We start from the raw sequence: 18082 nt of genomic DNA, 5'->3' as shown, positions 1-18082 counted from the left end.
GGAATTGTGAGTTGATAAGGGAAGGAGTATCGTCCAAGAGATTGGTAGGGGGAGTGAGATATCAAAGAATTCAATTCAAAGAATGTGAGGTGTGGTGAGGAGTGAAGATGGGATATATCCTATATATTCCTTCAGTTCAGTCTATTCCACTGGGTAAAGATATGAGTATCGCAGATAGTTAGGTTGGATGAATGTATTTTAGAAGGGGAGGCTTGCATCCCACTGTTTCATGGCTTTTATATATACCTCATGTACCCCCTTCTGAAAGGTCATGTAGACACGTTGGTACATCTCTGAAAGAGTAAACATAGCTGATCAGTATAAACAATCACGAGAGAGTTTCTCGTCATCTGGTTCCTGCAAGGCTGATCGCTACGAATGGCACGAAGCCATAAGATATTCCTGGAATGGATAACGAGAGTGAGCTACAATGCAGCACCTGCTGGTACTGGTACTAACTGTCAGCTAAAATCCAAGCATCAAGTGTTTACGGCAACATCCAGAGGTAACTCACTCAAGGATGCACATTTAGGACTAGACCTTATAGTGACTGAAGATCCGTAGTCTTTCCCATCTGATCGCCTGTGTGAGTATGGCTTTTCGTTAATCGACTTTCCTGTCGCCATTGGCACGCCGCGATAACGTTAAGACTATAATAAAGTTTTGGGATCTCCCCCCACAGGTCGTGTACGTGTACGTTGATGTGCACAAGGCGTCAGTTGGCCCAGCATTCCTCGAAACGAGGGTTAGTATCTGGAGCTGGAACCATGTCTATTTTCCGGGTAGATCAGTTGGGTTATCTCGTTTTTCTCCTTGACCCAATTTTAGCTTTTTCACCGCGGATCGGTTTACTGCCTCTGAGACATGCCGGCATGATCGACGCGTTGTTTATGATCTACCTTATTGTTTGTATTTTGTGGTGGTTTTATGGTTCCGCACAATTTTGAGTTCAGTGACTGACCGTCCCAGGGGGTCAATCTCAGGAATGGCCGTTGATCGGTGATTCACCTCCCCCATGCGCGCACAAATGCAAAGATGTTGCGGATGGGCAGAATCAGATGTCGGTGTTCATCCCGTTATTCTCCGTTAGTCGGCTTTTTCGGCCACATGTGTGCTTGGGCGATATGGCGATGCTGACTGTGTTGTGAGTCTTTGTATACTTAGTTCACGTGTACCGAGCTCAATTGACATGTGGATCAGCATCTGAATGCATGATGTTCGTATTCCTCGTTCGAAGCAGCATAAGACTAGCGGACACAGCCTCTAGGTCTGCAAATACCTACATCATTCCTCGCACTATCGGTGAGATGTTGAGTGCCGTGTCAAGCTGTTTCGACTCGTATTTCATGTCGGTTCAATGCAAGCGAGAGCGGCTTATCCGAGTGCAATGCGACTCTTGCGTCGTGCTACCTTGCCTTCGTTCCACACATATCCTTTCAAGAAAGTGAACACAAGACCACACTGTGTCAGAGATACAAGTCAAACTCAGCTCGGTTAGGATAGAAAGGATACACTAGCCGAACTGTATGGTGTGTATGCAGAATGGAAGGGAACCAAGGAGCAGGATCTGATTTAACCTTCCAGTGCAGCCCGATAACGGAGATCAGAAAATTTCTTGAATTGACTCCGAGTTGACAAGAAGTCAATCCTGACCTTGTTGGCGAGTGCATCGTTCAGGTTTAACTATGGGGATGTATAAGACAACCATCAGAATCTGATGATTGACATTGACTTCGAACATATTCCTCGCACAGGACTCATCCCTACCTTCACGTGTTTTGTTTTAAGCTTAACCAATCATAGTAATCCCAAGTTTGGCAGTATCGCCAATACTAAATAACAAATCACAACCATCTGTGCAATCTGCAGTACTCAACCAATCAAACCATGAGATCTCGCTTGAAAGAAGTCCTAAAAAAGTGCGAAAGCGACCATGTACCCAATCTATCGCACAAGGAATTATTCCTAGCTACTACTGACATTTTACCAGTTGCTGACGATAAGAAGACATGGGGTTCCTGGACTTTTGTGAGTGTTTCTGTTTGTGCAGCGTTTGATACTCTAAAGACCCCTTCTACCCTCCAAAGCTGGTCTTTGTACTGATGCTTTGGCAGGTCGGTTTCTGGGTGGCAGATTGCTTCAACCTCAATACCTTCCTGATTGCTTCTTCGATGATTACCGCTGGCCTGAATTGGTGGCAGTGTGAGTTTCCCGTCGTCTGCTCTCTCCCTCCAACTAGTATAGTAAGTTAATTACACGAGAACACTAACCCCTCGTCCCTCAACGATAGCTCTTTTATGTGTCATTGTCGGCTACACGATGGTCGGTCCGTTCATCGTCCTGAATGCCAGACCGGTAAGTATCCTCTCGAACGATGGTGGCGATAACACGAAGCGATGTGTTGCTAAACTGCCGACTCCTCGATCTAGCGTGCCGTACATGGTCTCGTCTTCCCCTCGGTTTGTAGAACCACCTTCGGCGTATTCGGAACCTTTTGGCCAATCTTCACTCGTAAGTTAGCCGGGCTGCCTTGGTTTGCTTTATCGTCCCAAAGCTCAAAGGAACGACTTATTCTCGAACAGGCGCCTCGATCGCTTGTGTATGGTGGGGGTCCCATTGTTGGCTAGGTGGCCAATGCGTTCACGTCTTGATAAGAGCCATATGGCCAAGTTTCGCAAATATCAGAAATACCTTGCCGGCTAGTACGGGCACGTTGACAGGTGAGCGATTCCATGCCCAAGTCTCCTCTCTTGAACTGTAGCCACCAAGAGAATTCCCTTTTCTGTTCGGAATCAGCTCAAAATAGGGGTAGTCCTTGTACCAGTGCTAATCAGTACATCCACAAACAGACTACATAATTTCCCTTGTAATCTTCTGGCCCTCTCGCTCCCGACCATATGGGTCCCCATCCACAAGCTCCGATGGCTCCTTTTCGCCAAAGCTATTGTCGGTCCCATGGCTGGCTTGACTCTTTTGGGCTGGTCGGTACAACGAGCAGGCGGCGCAGGACCAATCTTCAGTCAACCTGCTACCCTGCATGGATCCAAGTTGGCTTGGCAGATGGTGACCAGCATAGGTGATTGTTTTGGTAATCTTGTCACTTTGGTGAGCGCAAGATTCAACGTCGAGAATGCTAAAGCCCCCCTGAGGGAGAGCGAGGGCTGAATATACTGTCTTCAGATCGTCAATGCCCCAGACTTTGCCTCAAGGGCCAAAACACCCAGTGCATCCGTGTGGTCCCAGCTCATAACCATGCCCTTGGGGTTCTCCATCACCTCTTTCCTTGGTATCGTAATCTGTTCAGCCAGTGCTGTGCAGTACGGTCAACCGATATGGAACGTCGTGAAGATCATGGAGACGATGCTGAACGGTGCGGACTCGAAAACCAGAGCAGGGTTGGCATTTATCGCTATGGGTTTTATCTATGTGACGTGAGTGAGCTCGATGGTGTATAACAATCGGTGCGGGACCACACTGACATGGGGGAATATCACGATCCACGATACTCTAATTTGTTGATGAACGTTGTTGGGAATTCCATCGCAGCAGGATGGGATTTCAAGGCTCTGTTCCCTAGGTATATTACTATTCGAAGAGGTGGGTATATAGCTGCGATAGTTGGGATTTGTATGTGAGTGTTCTATTTCTTCTCTGAACCACAGTAAAAGTCAAATGATCAAGTGAAGCCTTGCAATATATCACTCCAGGGTAAACTTCCTTTGTAGAAGCTGACGATCCTGTGATAGAAACCCCTGGCTACTGTATAAATCGCCCCAAACACTCACCAAGTTCCTCGCCGCCAACGGGATCTTTCTAGCGTGCATAGCGGGACCCATGATCTCAGATTACTGGTTCGTCCGTCGAGGACACATGCGAATCAACGATCTGTACGTGGCCGACAAGAAGGGGTGGTATTGGTATACTCGCGGAATAAATCGGAGGGGGTATCTCGCAATGTCATGGTGAGTGAGCCATCGATTTTGCCCAGATAAGCCACAAAATGATGAAATATAGCTTATATTGATACTTGATATCAGTGGCTTCGCCATCAACCTACCCGGATTCATCGGTACCCTCCAACCATCCATCAAACTATCCAGCGGAGCAATGAGAATATATTACATGGTATGTCAGCTCAAACGTAACCGTGGGCCATGTCAACTGATTTCATCAACAGATGTGGCTCACCGGACCAGGCGTATCAGGTTTGGCATATTACCTCTTCTGTCTGATCTCCCCTCCACAAGGTATGAACAGGCATTTCGAGGAGATCGACGAATCGTCTGGTGAGCCGAGGATAGATCATAGAATTACTAATATGGCCCAAACTCAAAATAATCAAGAGACGACGGTGCTGAACGTAATCGATACTAACTCTGAGATCGAGGGGGGTCGAACCGACGGCGATGATGGGGATCGCGAGGTGTCACCAAATGAGGGTTCGGCGCTGAGGCAGAGGGTTAACACTGATACAAACACCAATACACCTGCACCGCAAGTGTAGTTATTTTTAACGAGCAATCAAAGGAAGAAGCAACGTTAGAATGTTAGTGGTTCAGATGATGAGCACTCCCCCAACATCATAATATTACATCTCCATTTGCTTACTTCTGGTTTCTTGCTGTTTACCGTATCAGGATAACCGCTTGAATGCTACTCATGTTTATTGTTATTCGGCAATTGATATGAAATGTAAATGAGTACCACCATGCCAATCTCGCGATACCAATGTCAAGACGTAGGTGCTTTCGAGTACAGAACAGTGAGCCAAGTGTCGAAGTGATGTGAATGGGTGTGACAATGCATGCAATGATATTCAAATGATGTGAGGTCATAAAAGAGAAGTGAAACAAATAAACTATGAATGGTAGGTTCTTCTGGGGAAAAGTGGGGAAAGTCGTTAAATGCTAAATGGTAATAATGTAAAGTATGAAAAAGAAAACATCTCACAACAACCAATCATCAATCCACTAACTCATCTTATACACACTCGCATGATAATGTCCTCTCAGTTCCTCCCTCTCCTAGCAGCTTTCAAGCATGCTTCTTCCAGTCCACTCGTGCGTATCACTTTGACACCCCCATCTTCGAGTATCCTCACTCCTTCGCACTGTACAAAATCTGGTGGTTCTTCGACTCCCTATATTGAGAACAGAGATTAGCAAAGGATTGGAGGGAGCAGTCAACCTCATCCAGTTTGAAGATAGAGACGTGGACTAAGAGATGGAGTATAAAGGGGACAATAAGAGTAGATGAGGTAACCCAACTCACCAGATAAACAGCCTTGACCCCCGCCCTGACCAATTCCAACGCGCAACTTGGCCCGCCCGACGTCCTAACACTACAAGGTTCCATCGTAGCATAACAATCCGCATCCCTCAGCACATCCTCTATACTGGGCAGTCCCTTCCCTTCATGTGGCTCGATAGCTTGTTGGTTGACAGCAGTAGAAGAAGAGGACGCCCCCCACCCGCCAAAGGAAGCTTGCAACTCCCCATATTTGGTTCTAAAGTTGGTTAAGGCGTTGGCTTCCGCATGGGTATTTCCAGGTATCTGTCTACTCCATCCGTCACCTAATATCAGGCCTTTACTTTCCTTATCCTCTGAAGGGGAAGGGAACGAGTCGAATTTGCCTGTGGAAGATAACGTCGAGTAATGGGGAGAAGAGGAAGGTAAAAACAGGGTCGATCCTACGCAGAATGCTGTGGGTGATACTTCGCAGTTCAAGGTGAGGTCTAGGGAATGTTGCATCAATGCTAGAGCGAGTAAGTCTGCGCGGATATTCATAATTCATCAGCATGCTTGCCAATTCACTTTTATTGGATTGAGAATACCGGGGAAGTGGTTTGTAGCAAAGAGGGTGCAGAGAGTAATTCGACCATTGATTATGTGAAGGAACTCAGCGTGCACACACTCACCACTCGTAGTATTCCTAGCCCTATCAGCCATCTTCTCGGCCTTCTCCATATATTCCTTATGTGTATTCTCAGGTGTCCCCCTGACAGCTTTCACAGCGATAGCGACGGTCTCATCTGTATTGCGTTTATCATGAACGGTTATACTAGCTTTGACATCATCGCTGTTGGCGTGGGCGGTGCCTCCACTCGGGGTAACGGTATTTAGGTGATGTGGCACCAGGTCGACGAGGATCTTGGTCTTCTGGTTCGGGGCGAGGGTGAGGCTGAGGGAGGTGGTGATAGATGATGAGTTGGGTATTGGTGGTGGCGCTGTTGGTGATTTGATGGTTTCAGGTGAAGGCGGGGTGGTGAATGCAACCCCATTGTTGGTTGACGTAGTCGTTTCCTCGTTGGCAGCAACCTCATCCTTTGGCTTCTCTCCCTCTCCTTCTGCATCCTCAGGCTCATCACTCTTAAAATCCTTCACTCCCAACTCCCTCAACCTATTCTCATACTTCTCAATCTTCTCCGCCTTCCCTTTCCTCTTCGCAATCTTCAACTTCTGCAATATCCCCTCCACCTCCTCTTCTTCCACCTTTGACAACGCCAATCCAACATCCTTATCATCTCTTATCAAATTCAATTGCGCAAAACATCCTTGAAGGGACGAGGACGGGTCCAATGTGATTGAAAAAGTCTTTTCGTGTTTTGATATATTCGTGAGGATAAATGATTGTCTGCCTGTGCCAGTGGCCTCGGGGTTGACCACTCCAAAGTCCAGGTTATCCGGCTCAACCCTAAAAGCCGGTATCTTCCTCACAACAGCCTTAACAACTACCGTCTGATCATTATACCCATCCAACACATTCTCGACCGTAATCAATTCCTGATAATTCCCCACCAAACTCGGTGTAAACGAGAAATTCGGTACCTCCCTCCTTCCAAACGCTGAGATAACTCCATACCGCCCCAAACCCAATTTCAGATCTCCCGAGGCGATAGATCCAGAAGTTCGTAGACGGAACAAACCGATCGTGTCGGATTTGTTGTGGATGACGATGGTCTTCTCCTTGATCTCGCCTTTATCGCATCCTCCGAAATTGATACTGCTCTGTTGAACTTCCAGGACACTTCTAACACATGAACTTCGAATGATCAAATCTCTGATAGGGAGTTCGGCCGTGATTTTCGATATGAGCTTATCGTTCATCAACCCATCTGAATTCGTGACATTACAGGTACCCCGTCCAGCCTCGTTCAATAGGGATTTGTCAAATTCGACAAGTTTGATGAATATCCTTGAATCTGCTCGTTTCGCTCGTGTGCCCACATGAGGTCGGGTAGATCCGTTGGGAGTCATGACTACTATCACGGCTTTGGTTTTCTTAGACCCAACATTGACCGTTCGAGCAGGTACTAATTTGCCCGACGAGATGACATTTTGTAGTTCCTTTTTCAGCGCTATGGCCCGGCGGACGTAGGCCTCCTCCTCCTCCAGCGATGAATGGGTGATGGATGATTTGAGAGAGTCGTGTCGTTCGATAGCGAGTAACAGTTCATCGACCGACATCTTTGAGGGATCCGAAGCGGCTGTAGCGGAACTTTCAGTCATCTTCAGATCGATTGGTCGTTTGGCCGTCAGAGCAGGTGATTTACGTCCGCCCGTTTCGGGTATGATCCGCTGCATTACTTGAGAAGCTAATGTCGATAAGTTAAGGTGCATCTCAGGTTTCTGTGAGGCAGGAGGTACGGTCACAGGTGAAGGATCGTGGGTTTGAGGCAGAGTTGCGGGCTGAGATTTAGGTGAGGTCAATGCGGACGTATCGCCTGACTGACCGGGAGACTGGAAAGCTGAGGGAGCCTCGGATGGTACATTGCTCTGAGACTGTCCGGGCGGGTGATGATGGTGATGATGATTATGATGAGGATGTTTCTTCTTCGTCTTGGCTTCTTTTCCTACAAGTCCAGAAGCTTTGGCAACAGCTGCGAAGTCGAGTTTCGGTATCTTGTCGTGTTTCCCAGAAAGCTTGGTCTTGTCTTCCAATTCGATCGAATCGAGAAGTGCGAACCGTTTGGCTCTTGGAGATCGATGAGCGCATACGGGAGGTCCACTGGCGAGATCAAGGTACTCGTGGGATTCAAGTAGCGTACGATCCTTGAATACCACAGAATTGCCGTAAAGCTGCGGCAACGTGAACTTGTCAGCAAAATCTGATAGTTTGATGTGGTGGGAAGATAGCTTACCTGCACTGGCCTGCCTCTTCCGCCCTTCTTCAACGCCACAGCAACCTGTTGACCCACGCTTTTCCCATCCTTCTCCCCATCGTCTTTCTTGGGTTTCCCCAAACTCTTCTCCCGGACTTTACTCTTACTCCTATTCGCACTCCCATTCGCATTCTTCTCACTCAACTCTTGTAATGTCTCCATGAACCTCTCCTTGAGCTCGCCATTGGGAGGCGAAGTGATCCTTTCCAAGTTAGTATCAACTTCGGAATACTTGTTCAATATTGCTTTCGTCGGTTGGATCGGTTCGTCCTCCGCTTTGACATATAAGCCTATATCCTCAGGTTGAGAGGCATAGAGATCAAGGATAAGTTGAGTGTTCGAAAGATTCTCGATATGCACTGTCCGAACGGTTGGAGCATTGATCACGACATTACCGAAATCGAGGAAGTTGCTTCCTGAGGGAGTGAGTATTCGGTACAAGTGCGAATGAAGCGTGAGGTTGTAAACTGGGCAAATTAAGTCAGTACGGGGCGAGAACATAATACCTGCGTGAAAGTACTCACCATCCACATTCTGCGATCTGATTTCCACGACTTGATCGTTCTTCCTATTTAACAGATTCCTCACAAAGCACTCCTTTTCGTAATGCTCGTTGATCCTTCGAGGGAAAAACTCCAACTTCTCCTCTATTGTTTCCAAAGGCGGAATCACCAGAACATTCTTGTTCGAAGACAGACTGATCACTTTTGATATCGCCGCGATTTCGATTTTCGTTGAGAGTTCCGATAAATTATGGATTTTCAATTTCAATGATTTCGAAGATCCCACTGTTACTTTGCCGAAGTTCAGTACTCGGCCTTCAGGTAGCGATATGAGAGAGGTACAGTGCTCGATGGTGCAGTTGATGGATATTCTCCTTGAATTGGGCGGTAGCGGTGGGGGAGCATTAGACGTCGAGGGTGTACTTGATGTAGCAGAAGTCGAGGAAGAAGCGGAACTCATGCTCAATTCTTTGTTTGCAGAGGTGTTGGCATTGGTGTTCCCACTGGTGGATCTACTATGATGTTGACCTCCAACCGCGACTGAATCGAGGTATACTTTGAAAGTTGATTTCCTCAATTTACCTGCAACTTCCGGTGGGTTCTTATCGTCTAAGTCAGGTTTGTGCAGGACGTATATCCTATACTCTGTACCAGGCCGCATGGTCATCTCTTCAATTTGGTTCGGTATTACTGTTGGTTCGTTCGGATTGCTCATCGTCATTGCACTTCCGACAGTGTTCACGCTCGACGTGGTTGATCTATTATTCGATGATTCTCCACCACCAAAGAAGGGAGGTTCGAAATCCTCTTCACCATCATCGTCTTCTATCGATTCGCCATCCACTTCATCCCTCAACAAATAACTTGAGTTCCTACTGGTAACTCTTGATAGAGGTCTTGAAGGTGGCTGAGACGTATCCCTCAGACTCTGAACATGTAGTTCTCTCGCAGCAGCTCCTAAGCTATTGGAACCATGCTCCTGATCACTGAATCCAGAAGCCGAGGCAGAGATCGAATCGACATCGATGTTCTGAGGAACGTTCGACCATGGTCTACCGAAATCACCGGGGACAGAGTACGCATTGAACATTTCCGAGCTGATTATCGACGAAGTAGGTCTCGATCTCTGACTCTGAAGGGGTGACGAAAATGGTGATTCCGCTCTTGGATCTCTTAATTGTTGCTGATGCTGTTGCATCAGATCCCTACCTCGATTATCTTTAGTCGAGGTCCTGGACAATCCTGCTTCAGAGGATCGCTTCACACTTGACGTAGCGTTCGAGCTTGCCCTAGGTCTTTCCCTTTCTGGCATCGGAACAGGTAAATCTTCATCTAGATCCTCGCCTGCTACACCTGCTAATCTGAATACCACATTGTAGCCCTTTGTAGCGGAAAATTTGACATCTATAGGTTTATCTCCGTTGTTTTTGCAGGTTATCATTTGTTTGGTCCAGATCCCATCGAGCACTTGTCCGAAATCGATGTTTGTCCCACTGAGCAGAATCAACGAATCATCAGATTTTTCAGGTAAGATCGACCCAATTGCCTTGCAAGATATGACATTCCCTGATTGATTCACGTTCGAGATCAGGAATGTAAAGTCGAAATCGTTTATAATCGATTTAGCTCTCATTTCCAGTCGGAGGTGTCGAGAGGATAAGGACGGTAATGGGACGGGTTGTGAGGAATGATCAACACCGAACACGTTCTCCGAGTCTAAATCGCGCAATTCGAACCACACTGCCTCTTTGTATGACGACGAAACTACCGTAGTCTTCCAGATCAATTCGATCTCCGATCGATTGACTAGCAAGATATCACGATGGTACGTGCCCCCAACGGCTGAGTTGTTTCCAAAATCGACAACGAGTTCACCAGAAGATATCTGAGACCCGGTGACTAAGCCTTGTATTGGGTCGATAGGAGCTGCCGTAAAGAGGGATCGACAGACGGTAGCGAAGAAAGGCAAGTTGACTATCTGGTGAGCGACGTTGGGCTGAGCAGGTGGGATCTCGGGAACTGATTCCAGAGAGACCGATGAGGTGATGGCTCGAATGGTGATTGATCCGTGAACGGAAAAAGCTCGATGGACGGGCTCGGGTCGACGAGATGCTTGGATTGAGTAGGGGCCTTTGATGCTCCCAGCGACTGATCCACCAGATATCGAGCTGACTTCAGAAGACCTTCCATCACTCGGTGAGCCGACTCCGACGGGCGACATCTCAGATGAATGAGTTCGAGATAGAACGGGTTTCACTCGAGGGGTATAGCCACCATCGTCGATTTGTGAAGGGGAGGAGTCGATAGCGGGTGTAGAAGGTACGCTGTGAGTGGGTTGGAAGGCGAAGAAGATGGTTAAGGTTGTTGAGGGGGGTAAGGTGATGTGGAGAGAAGGGGAACCAGCGCTGGTTGAAGATGATGAGGTTGACGATGCGGATGAACTGGTGGCTGCGGTGGGTAGAGTCAGCATGGAGCTCCCGATAGGATATGGACATTGCCATATGAATGTGTTCAAGGAAGTAAAGTCGGATCGCATCAAGACGGTCAAGACGACTATTCAGAGATGAACAGCAACTTACCCTTTTCCTCCTCTCCTAACCAGAATACCAACTGTCCTTCCAGATCACTCTCCACCTCAACTTCGACTTCCCCATCTACAACATTCCTTAGACTGAATGACCTAACCTTCTTCTGGCCCTGACCGAATTCGCCATCCAGATAAGTGGATTGTAGATGGATCCAACCTGACGGGACATCCAGAACTTGAATCAAGTAATCTTGTTTTGGTAAATTCAATTTACTCTGTATCTGCCCGCCTTGTCCCGTGGATGCTACTGCCGTTCCATTCGAGTTCGAAGATGTTGGGATAGAAAGTGGTCGAGGCTGAGGAGGTGGGACGTTGCCTTCTGTTCCTATTTCTGCTTCTCCGTCTGCCGGCGGTAATTCCTGATTGGTCGATGTCGGACTGAGGACCTCCATTATTCCTTTGACACCTGCTTCGACTAGCCCCTCGAGACTTTGCACAAGGTTGGACATGATGATTTTTGTCGATTGATGAGGGAAATAGGGTAGGTTGAGCTGTTGATTAAGAGGTGGAAGGAAACCAGAAGACCGGATGGGTCTTACTGGATTATTGATTCTTCATTTTCGTAGGAGAGAGGGGATGAAGGGAAGGGGATGGTGGTATCTCCTCTCTTTCTCTGACTGTCGTTGTCGCTTGAGTGAGTCCCGGGATCCTGGGCCGGGTCGGAGCTATGGCTCGGTGATGCGACGAGTATGACTTTGCCTATGACGGGGACTACAACGGGGCGGCAAAGCCAGGTCGGTGAGTTAAGGATGATGACGATGGTTGTGTGCTCTGATGGGGTTGGACCTCCTTTGACAGTGCGCCGAAAGTGAGAGTACTAGTAGTAGTAGTCACACGAGCGGATGGGACGAATGAAAAGTGTTGGTTTGGGTGGGTCGTGCGAGTGGAAGTGGGTTCGATGAGGATGTTGTCGATAATGATGCTGATGATGATGATGATGATGATGATGATATAAGCCGATGTGGTCGGATATACTGTAAGAGGAAGAGAAATACACAATATGATCGTCGGAAGGATGATGGGATGGTTGGTGGATGATTAAATGTTATCCAAGGGGAGATGGTCTAAATTCTGGGGTAGAGTGTTTGGTATCGTGTCTCTTGATTGGTGATCACTCCAGTATCACTGTTGATGAGTTGGGATATTGGATCAGGCTGATGAAAGCCTTTTAGGCCTCTGGGAGGTTTCGAGTGTGGGTATGCTATCCTCAAAAGAGAAGAAGGAGAAGAAGAGAAGGACGAAGAGGGGTAAATTCGAGGGTTACGAGGCAAGACGACGGATGCCGACGGATACGATCAGTGTATGCACAGTGAACAGTGGCGCTCGCTTCATAATTGGATTTTGACCATCCATGTGGAGATATGTTTTTACTCTAGATGATCCTATGCATGGGCAAGCATGCGGAGTCTCGTGTGAACTTCAAAGATGAGGTAGTCGTCTAGACATATGCATATGGTACAAGATAAAATACAAGACACCAAAAGGGGGGAAAGGAAGAACCATCATCCAAATATCTACCTCGGCCATGCTCGCTATCAACTTGAAACATCTACAACAGATGATCAAGCGGCATTCCTCAGCTTCTCCACCCCTCCAGCCTTAGCTACCATCCGCTTGATCTCCCCCCTAGTCTTCTGCCATACGTTCAATTTCAAGTCTTTCGCCATGCTTTCATAATCGTCGTTGTACTTCTTAACGAGATTTATCAACCATGTCTTCTCCGAGGTCGAGGTGTGTCTTCTGACTGGTGCAGAAGTGGATGAGAGGGCTTCGAGTTCTGCGTTGTTCATCGGATTATCAGTATGTGACATGGTATTTCCACAATGACACCACAATGTATGTTGATTACCCATATAGAACGTATCTTGATGGGAGAAGAGCAGATATCACTTACGCCTTACAACATCAGTCTTCCCCTCGACCCTCTCCCTCTCACCTTCATCCTCCCCGAACGGAACGTTTCCCTCCTGTTCTTGAGGTTCATCATCCTCATCAATGATAATGTCAATCACATTCCCCTCCTCATCCCTTATGATCCTTCCGAATCCCACTTTCGGCTGTTCCTCCACCTCATCAGATGGTATTATAGGTAATTTTACACGTTGGGATCGGGAGGATGAGGCTGATTGGGGGATAGGAATGGAGGGTAGGAGACCTAGTGCCGCGTAGCTGGTGTAACCCATCCAATCATCAGCATTCGAATCCAACGAACTCTTCATCAGACAGTGTAGATTGCACTGCAATCTTAAGTAGCTGTGTTATGAGGTGATTTACTCACTTCTGAAACACAGTCTTCTTCTTATCCCATCCCTGCTGTAATACCTCTGGACCTTTCAACGGAGGAGCACGTCGTTGCTTCTGATGCAACTTTCTGATCCTGTGGATACTTGGTTTGGTGGATTTGTGGGACTTCGCTTTGGATCGTTGTCTTGGATTGGCCATGGTGTATGTTCTGGTCTCTTGGGGTTATGTATATATGTATAACAGTACTCCTTGAGGTTTAAGATAGCAGAAATAATAAGCAAAGCAATCAAAATTTCAGTTTACACTAGTACTGTATGACCTCGGTGATGCATGAGTGCTAAAAAAGATTTCTTGGTATTGGTGATATGTTACGTAATAGTTGTTGTATAGTGACATTTCACCTCACATTGCCATCAAACTGTTCAGGAGACACCAAAGGCAAACATCATCATCATCATCATTCGTCTCCATTCTTCACATTATCCCATCTCAGCTAGATTCAACTTTAGCATATAACCATAACATACCTCACACCTACACCGACACTTCACGCACAAATAGCTAGACACAGATATTCAAGATGGGTGGAGAAGGTGAGTTTGTTTGTCACAAGGAATGTGAGCGAAGATGGATGGAGCTAACACACCTCCCTTCCCTTCCTCCCTTATCACCTCACCTCATACGACCCACTCGACCATGTATCAACACTTCTTACTGGACTGTCTTCCGATATGACTCTCCCCCACAGGCTGGTTATTCCTCTTCGCGGTCCTGATGGCTGCCGTACTTTTATTCACCATGGTATTCTTCGTAAGTACATGACGACCTCCTTCCTCCCTTCTTGCATGTTGTTCATCCATACTAATCATGAATGCGTATTTAGATCATCATGTTCTCCGATCTCGAGTGTGGTATGTCCATATCTCAGCTAGATTATCTTTCTGTTGGTAAAGAGAAAAGGATAGCTGACAAGATACGTTACAACTCACAGATTACATCAACCCTATCGACCTCTGTAACAAGCTCAATCAGGTGGGTCCCATTATTTCATATGCTAACACCCTGTTCCGCAAAACTCCCCATGTCCAACCCTACCGGAACATTACCCAATAGCCCAAACTGATATCTCACCCATCAACACAGTTCGTCCTCCCCGAAATGATCGCCCACGCTTTCCTCACCCTGTGTTTCCTCCTCTCTGGACAATGGTTGGCTTTCCTTCTGAACGCTCCACTGGTAGGATACAACGTGAACAAGTCGGTGACAGTTCTTCTCTCCCTCTCACAATCATAAGCAATACTCAGAAAATGTAAGATTGTGTACTAATGCTTCGTTCTCCTTTGCCTCGCCTCGGCTTGCCCCCCCTATTTGCACCTCCATTATCTGACTGGACATCTCCTCGAACGACGATACCAAACCCCAGGATCATGGCCAAGAACCACATGTACGACGCCACGGAGATCTTCCGTACCCTCTCAGGACACAAGAAAGAATCATTCATCAAACTTGGTTTCTACCTCGTTTCATTCTTCTACTACCTCTACAGGTGAGTTGGCGTGTTTTTTAGTTTTCCTCGCGTAATCTCTATAAATGATGGTAGGACCGGGAGAGACACAAGCCAAATCTATATCTCCCTTCTCGGTCCTTAACATGGTCGTGTTGGACTGAGCTGACATCTCTTATCTCATCTCGCAGAATGATCCTCGCCCTCATCTCAGAGAGCGATTAAACCACTTCCACCCTCTCTTCCTCTTCCAACATACATTTTCGATATCATCGCCTTGATGTTACGATAACGACCAATGAGTGAGGTACAAGTGAATGTGGAGTTAGGGAGAATGATATTTCATACGATAGAAATGTTCAATAGTGGGGTAATAGTCGATTCCAAAGTGTTTCATGTGAATAATGAAGGGGGACGAAGAGAAGTAGAAGATGTGTTGAGATGTCATTTGTGGATGTTCTTTCTTTCTTTCGTCATATCAATTACGTTACTTATCTTTATCTTTCCAATCACTCCGACTCGATGAATCAATGCTATAATTACAACATCACAGCTAATAGATCCGCCGAGTGGGATATTGACATTGAACATGCTGACACTGTAGTTCTGGTTGAATCGGTCTAGGTTGACATGTATGACCGGATGGGTCTAGATGGATGTTCATTCAGCATTGATCACCTGTCAGCCAGCTGCTCACAGCAGGAATGTTTTTAGTCGAAAATACAATTGCTTATGAGGCCTTGTACTTCTGAGACTACATGTTCCTCTATCAGAAACCTACTTTGATTCGTCTCAGTCCACCCAACAAGCTCTTCGAAAGCAGCATCGGGATTGTCATTGGCCAGGTGACCGAACACACCCACCAACGACCTCGACTCCCCAAGAGATTGTAATGATCCGTCTCCATCTGTGGAATACGAGTCTCTGTGAGAATTGCCTTCCCCTTCTGATTCATGCCATGTGCCACATCCTCCCAAAGAGTCGTTTTTCTCCTTGTTCAACAAACTGGCTGTAGATTGGTTTGATTGACTACCTTGAGAGCTCATAATGACCTTGGACTCTTGTATTATAGCAGGTAATTTGGCCGGTGCGAATGGGAGTATGTCTTGGAATGGAGGGAAAAGGCAGTACTGTATCCTGATCATCGGTTTCCCTCCCTACTCGTTATATGCGTCCCCAATGACCGCCGGTCGCGGTGACGCATTCTCGGTGAGTCTAAACCGTTTGAGGGAAGCAGACCTAACACGGGACGGGGAATCTACTGTGCTAGAAAGGAGGGGGAGTCAGTACCGCACAGCATACAGCATTTGCATTTTAAGTCTGAGATTGATTGTGAAACGTGTACACACACCCTTGAAACGTTCAGGTAGGACATCATATAGATGAAAAGAAATAGAGCCTTTAGCCCTCGGTGGGGGGATGCCCTATGAGACGTGTTGGAGAACATGCTGAGGAAGGGTGAAAGGTTGACAAGGCCTGACTGAGGTCGATGATGAGTTCATAAAGGATGATCTTGTACTGCATCATCACCATACTGTACTATACATCATTATTGGAAGATCTTGCACCTCGAACACGAGTCGTTACTCGAAGAAGCGGGCCGTCCTTTCATCGGACCAGTCCTGGGGCTGTCATAGAGTCCCCGGTCAGGATGAGCGCCCTTCAGACAGAACAATCTGCCATTGACTCTGGCTTTGACAGCATCATGGAAGGGGGTGTGTGGTGACCCCTCTGTGGCGCTGACCCTTTTGAGGGTTGCCTTTCCGATACTGTATAATTGACCTCACCGTCATTGGGTTTGAGCATCCTAGAGGTGAAGATACAGAACACTTGTACTCTCTGACGAACCACCTGGACACACGAAGGATGGAGTACATGATAATTTATGACTTACTATGTACTGTGCAGTAATGGGGTATTCACGCTGCTTCAATGTTTTTATCACGAAATACCATAATCTGCTGATTTGCCCAGTCATAACTTACCTTCCTTCTGTAATGAAGCTTCTGCCAAGATCACGGCCACGTGTATTCCTCCTGAAGTCCTTCCACCGTTCTTTGGAACCTCTTATTGGTTCTGTCCAAACATTCGCGCTCACAATCTGCCGTCACAATATGATCGTTTGGACTTTTGCTCTTTCTGCGGCAATATAATATCCTTAGTGAACAGTTTGTATCCTGTTCAGGACTGAGCCATTGCTCTCTACATTACAGCTGCAGGTATATACGTTCCACAGCTGACAGATTCTCCCCTCTAGCTTCGATAGCTCATCCCTCACTTGTGGGTGTAGGTGATTCGAATTTCTATAGCGGGGGATCCTCGATCGCCATTGACCGCTCGTCAGGAAGCACTTTTGGTTTGAAATGACTGTGGTAGAGACTACTGAGGTCTTGGATACATCTAGATCTCTTCAAGACACCCGGAAGGACACTATGTCATGGACGAGCATCCAGAGGCTGGGCAAAAGAAAATTTGGACACGTACATATTGTAAGAAGAGCGGCGAGGTGATTGATAATCCGGGCCAACAATGTGAACAAGGAAGTGTCAACGAATGCATATTCATCTTCGATGCGATCAGGCTGCAGATAGAAGACAAACAGGGATCCTGTATGAATTATGATCGCTGACGCTAACAAAGTTTATTTTTGTCGCAGGAGGGACGGAAAACTCTGGACCTAGCATGTAACTTGTTCTACTTGTCGACGGAAGGAAGGCATAAGCTCACGAGAATCGCAACGAATGCTTTCGGGTCATAAAAACACATTGCGCTGATAGATCTAGCGCATGTCTGGCGCCTGAGGGTCACATCATTGATGGATACTCGACTCAGTCAAATTTTCCATGCTGACTGATACTGCATATGCAGACAAGCCAAATATCATATGAACAGCTTGCCACTATGTCATTGAAGTCTCTGGAGATCTGCATGGCATGAACATGATATAGGTTGTTATAGTTATCAAATCTGAACGGCAAATGAACTTGGAAAGAGCGAGGGGAAGTGACAGCAACTCTAGACTACGATAAGAGTGTGTATAGTACCGGGACGTAGAGAACCCGTGGACCTGTCATCGGTCACT

At 46.9% G+C, this 18082-nt stretch overlaps 4 protein-coding genes across 4 annotated transcripts; 2 read left to right on the top strand and 2 right to left on the bottom strand.

The window, feature by feature from the left end:
* Nucleotides 1-1887: 1887 nt before the first annotated feature.
* Nucleotides 1888-4504, top strand: I302_107865 (uncharacterized protein; the record flags this gene model as incomplete). Its single annotated transcript, XM_065870553.1, has 12 exons — nt 1888-2028; nt 2115-2202; nt 2291-2355; nt 2430-2511; nt 2583-2599; nt 2704-2720; nt 2850-3105; nt 3181-3431; nt 3578-3631; nt 3747-3962; nt 4038-4125; nt 4178-4504. The coding sequence occupies 12 exons, from the start codon at nt 1888-1890 to the stop codon at nt 4502-4504; spliced, it is 1602 nt and encodes a 533-aa protein (XP_065726625.1).
* Nucleotides 4505-5008: 504 nt separating this feature from the next.
* Nucleotides 5009-11701, bottom strand: I302_107864 (uncharacterized protein; the record flags this gene model as incomplete). The annotated part of the gene is made up of 6 exons (XM_019193006.1): nt 5009-5140; nt 5272-5771; nt 5919-8079; nt 8142-8629; nt 8687-11113; nt 11245-11701. The coding sequence occupies 6 exons, from the start codon at nt 11699-11701 to the stop codon at nt 5009-5011; spliced, it is 6165 nt and encodes a 2054-aa protein (XP_019044483.1).
* Nucleotides 11702-12814: 1113 nt separating this feature from the next.
* I302_107863 (uncharacterized protein) lies at nt 12815-13694 on the bottom strand (the record flags this gene model as incomplete). Its single annotated transcript, XM_019193007.1, has 3 exons — nt 12815-13029; nt 13147-13421; nt 13531-13694. The coding sequence occupies 3 exons, from the start codon at nt 13692-13694 to the stop codon at nt 12815-12817; spliced, it is 654 nt and encodes a 217-aa protein (XP_019044484.1).
* Nucleotides 13695-14076: 382 nt separating this feature from the next.
* Nucleotides 14077-15225, top strand: I302_107862 (uncharacterized protein; the record flags this gene model as incomplete). Its single annotated transcript, XM_019193008.2, has 7 exons — nt 14077-14089; nt 14245-14306; nt 14380-14407; nt 14488-14528; nt 14640-14752; nt 14920-15042; nt 15192-15225. 7 exons carry the CDS (start codon nt 14077-14079, stop codon nt 15223-15225), a joined length of 414 nt encoding a protein of 137 aa, XP_019044485.2.
* Nucleotides 15226-18082: the final 2857 nt, after the last annotated feature.

The sequence above is a fragment of the Kwoniella bestiolae genome, chromosome 6 (genome assembly GCF_000512585.2).
Source record: "Kwoniella bestiolae CBS 10118 chromosome 6, complete sequence".
Lineage (NCBI taxonomy): Eukaryota > Fungi > Basidiomycota > Tremellomycetes > Tremellales > Cryptococcaceae > Kwoniella > Kwoniella bestiolae.
The sequence above is the reverse complement of the archived record's forward strand: the minus strand, read 5'-3'. Positions and strand labels throughout refer to the sequence as shown.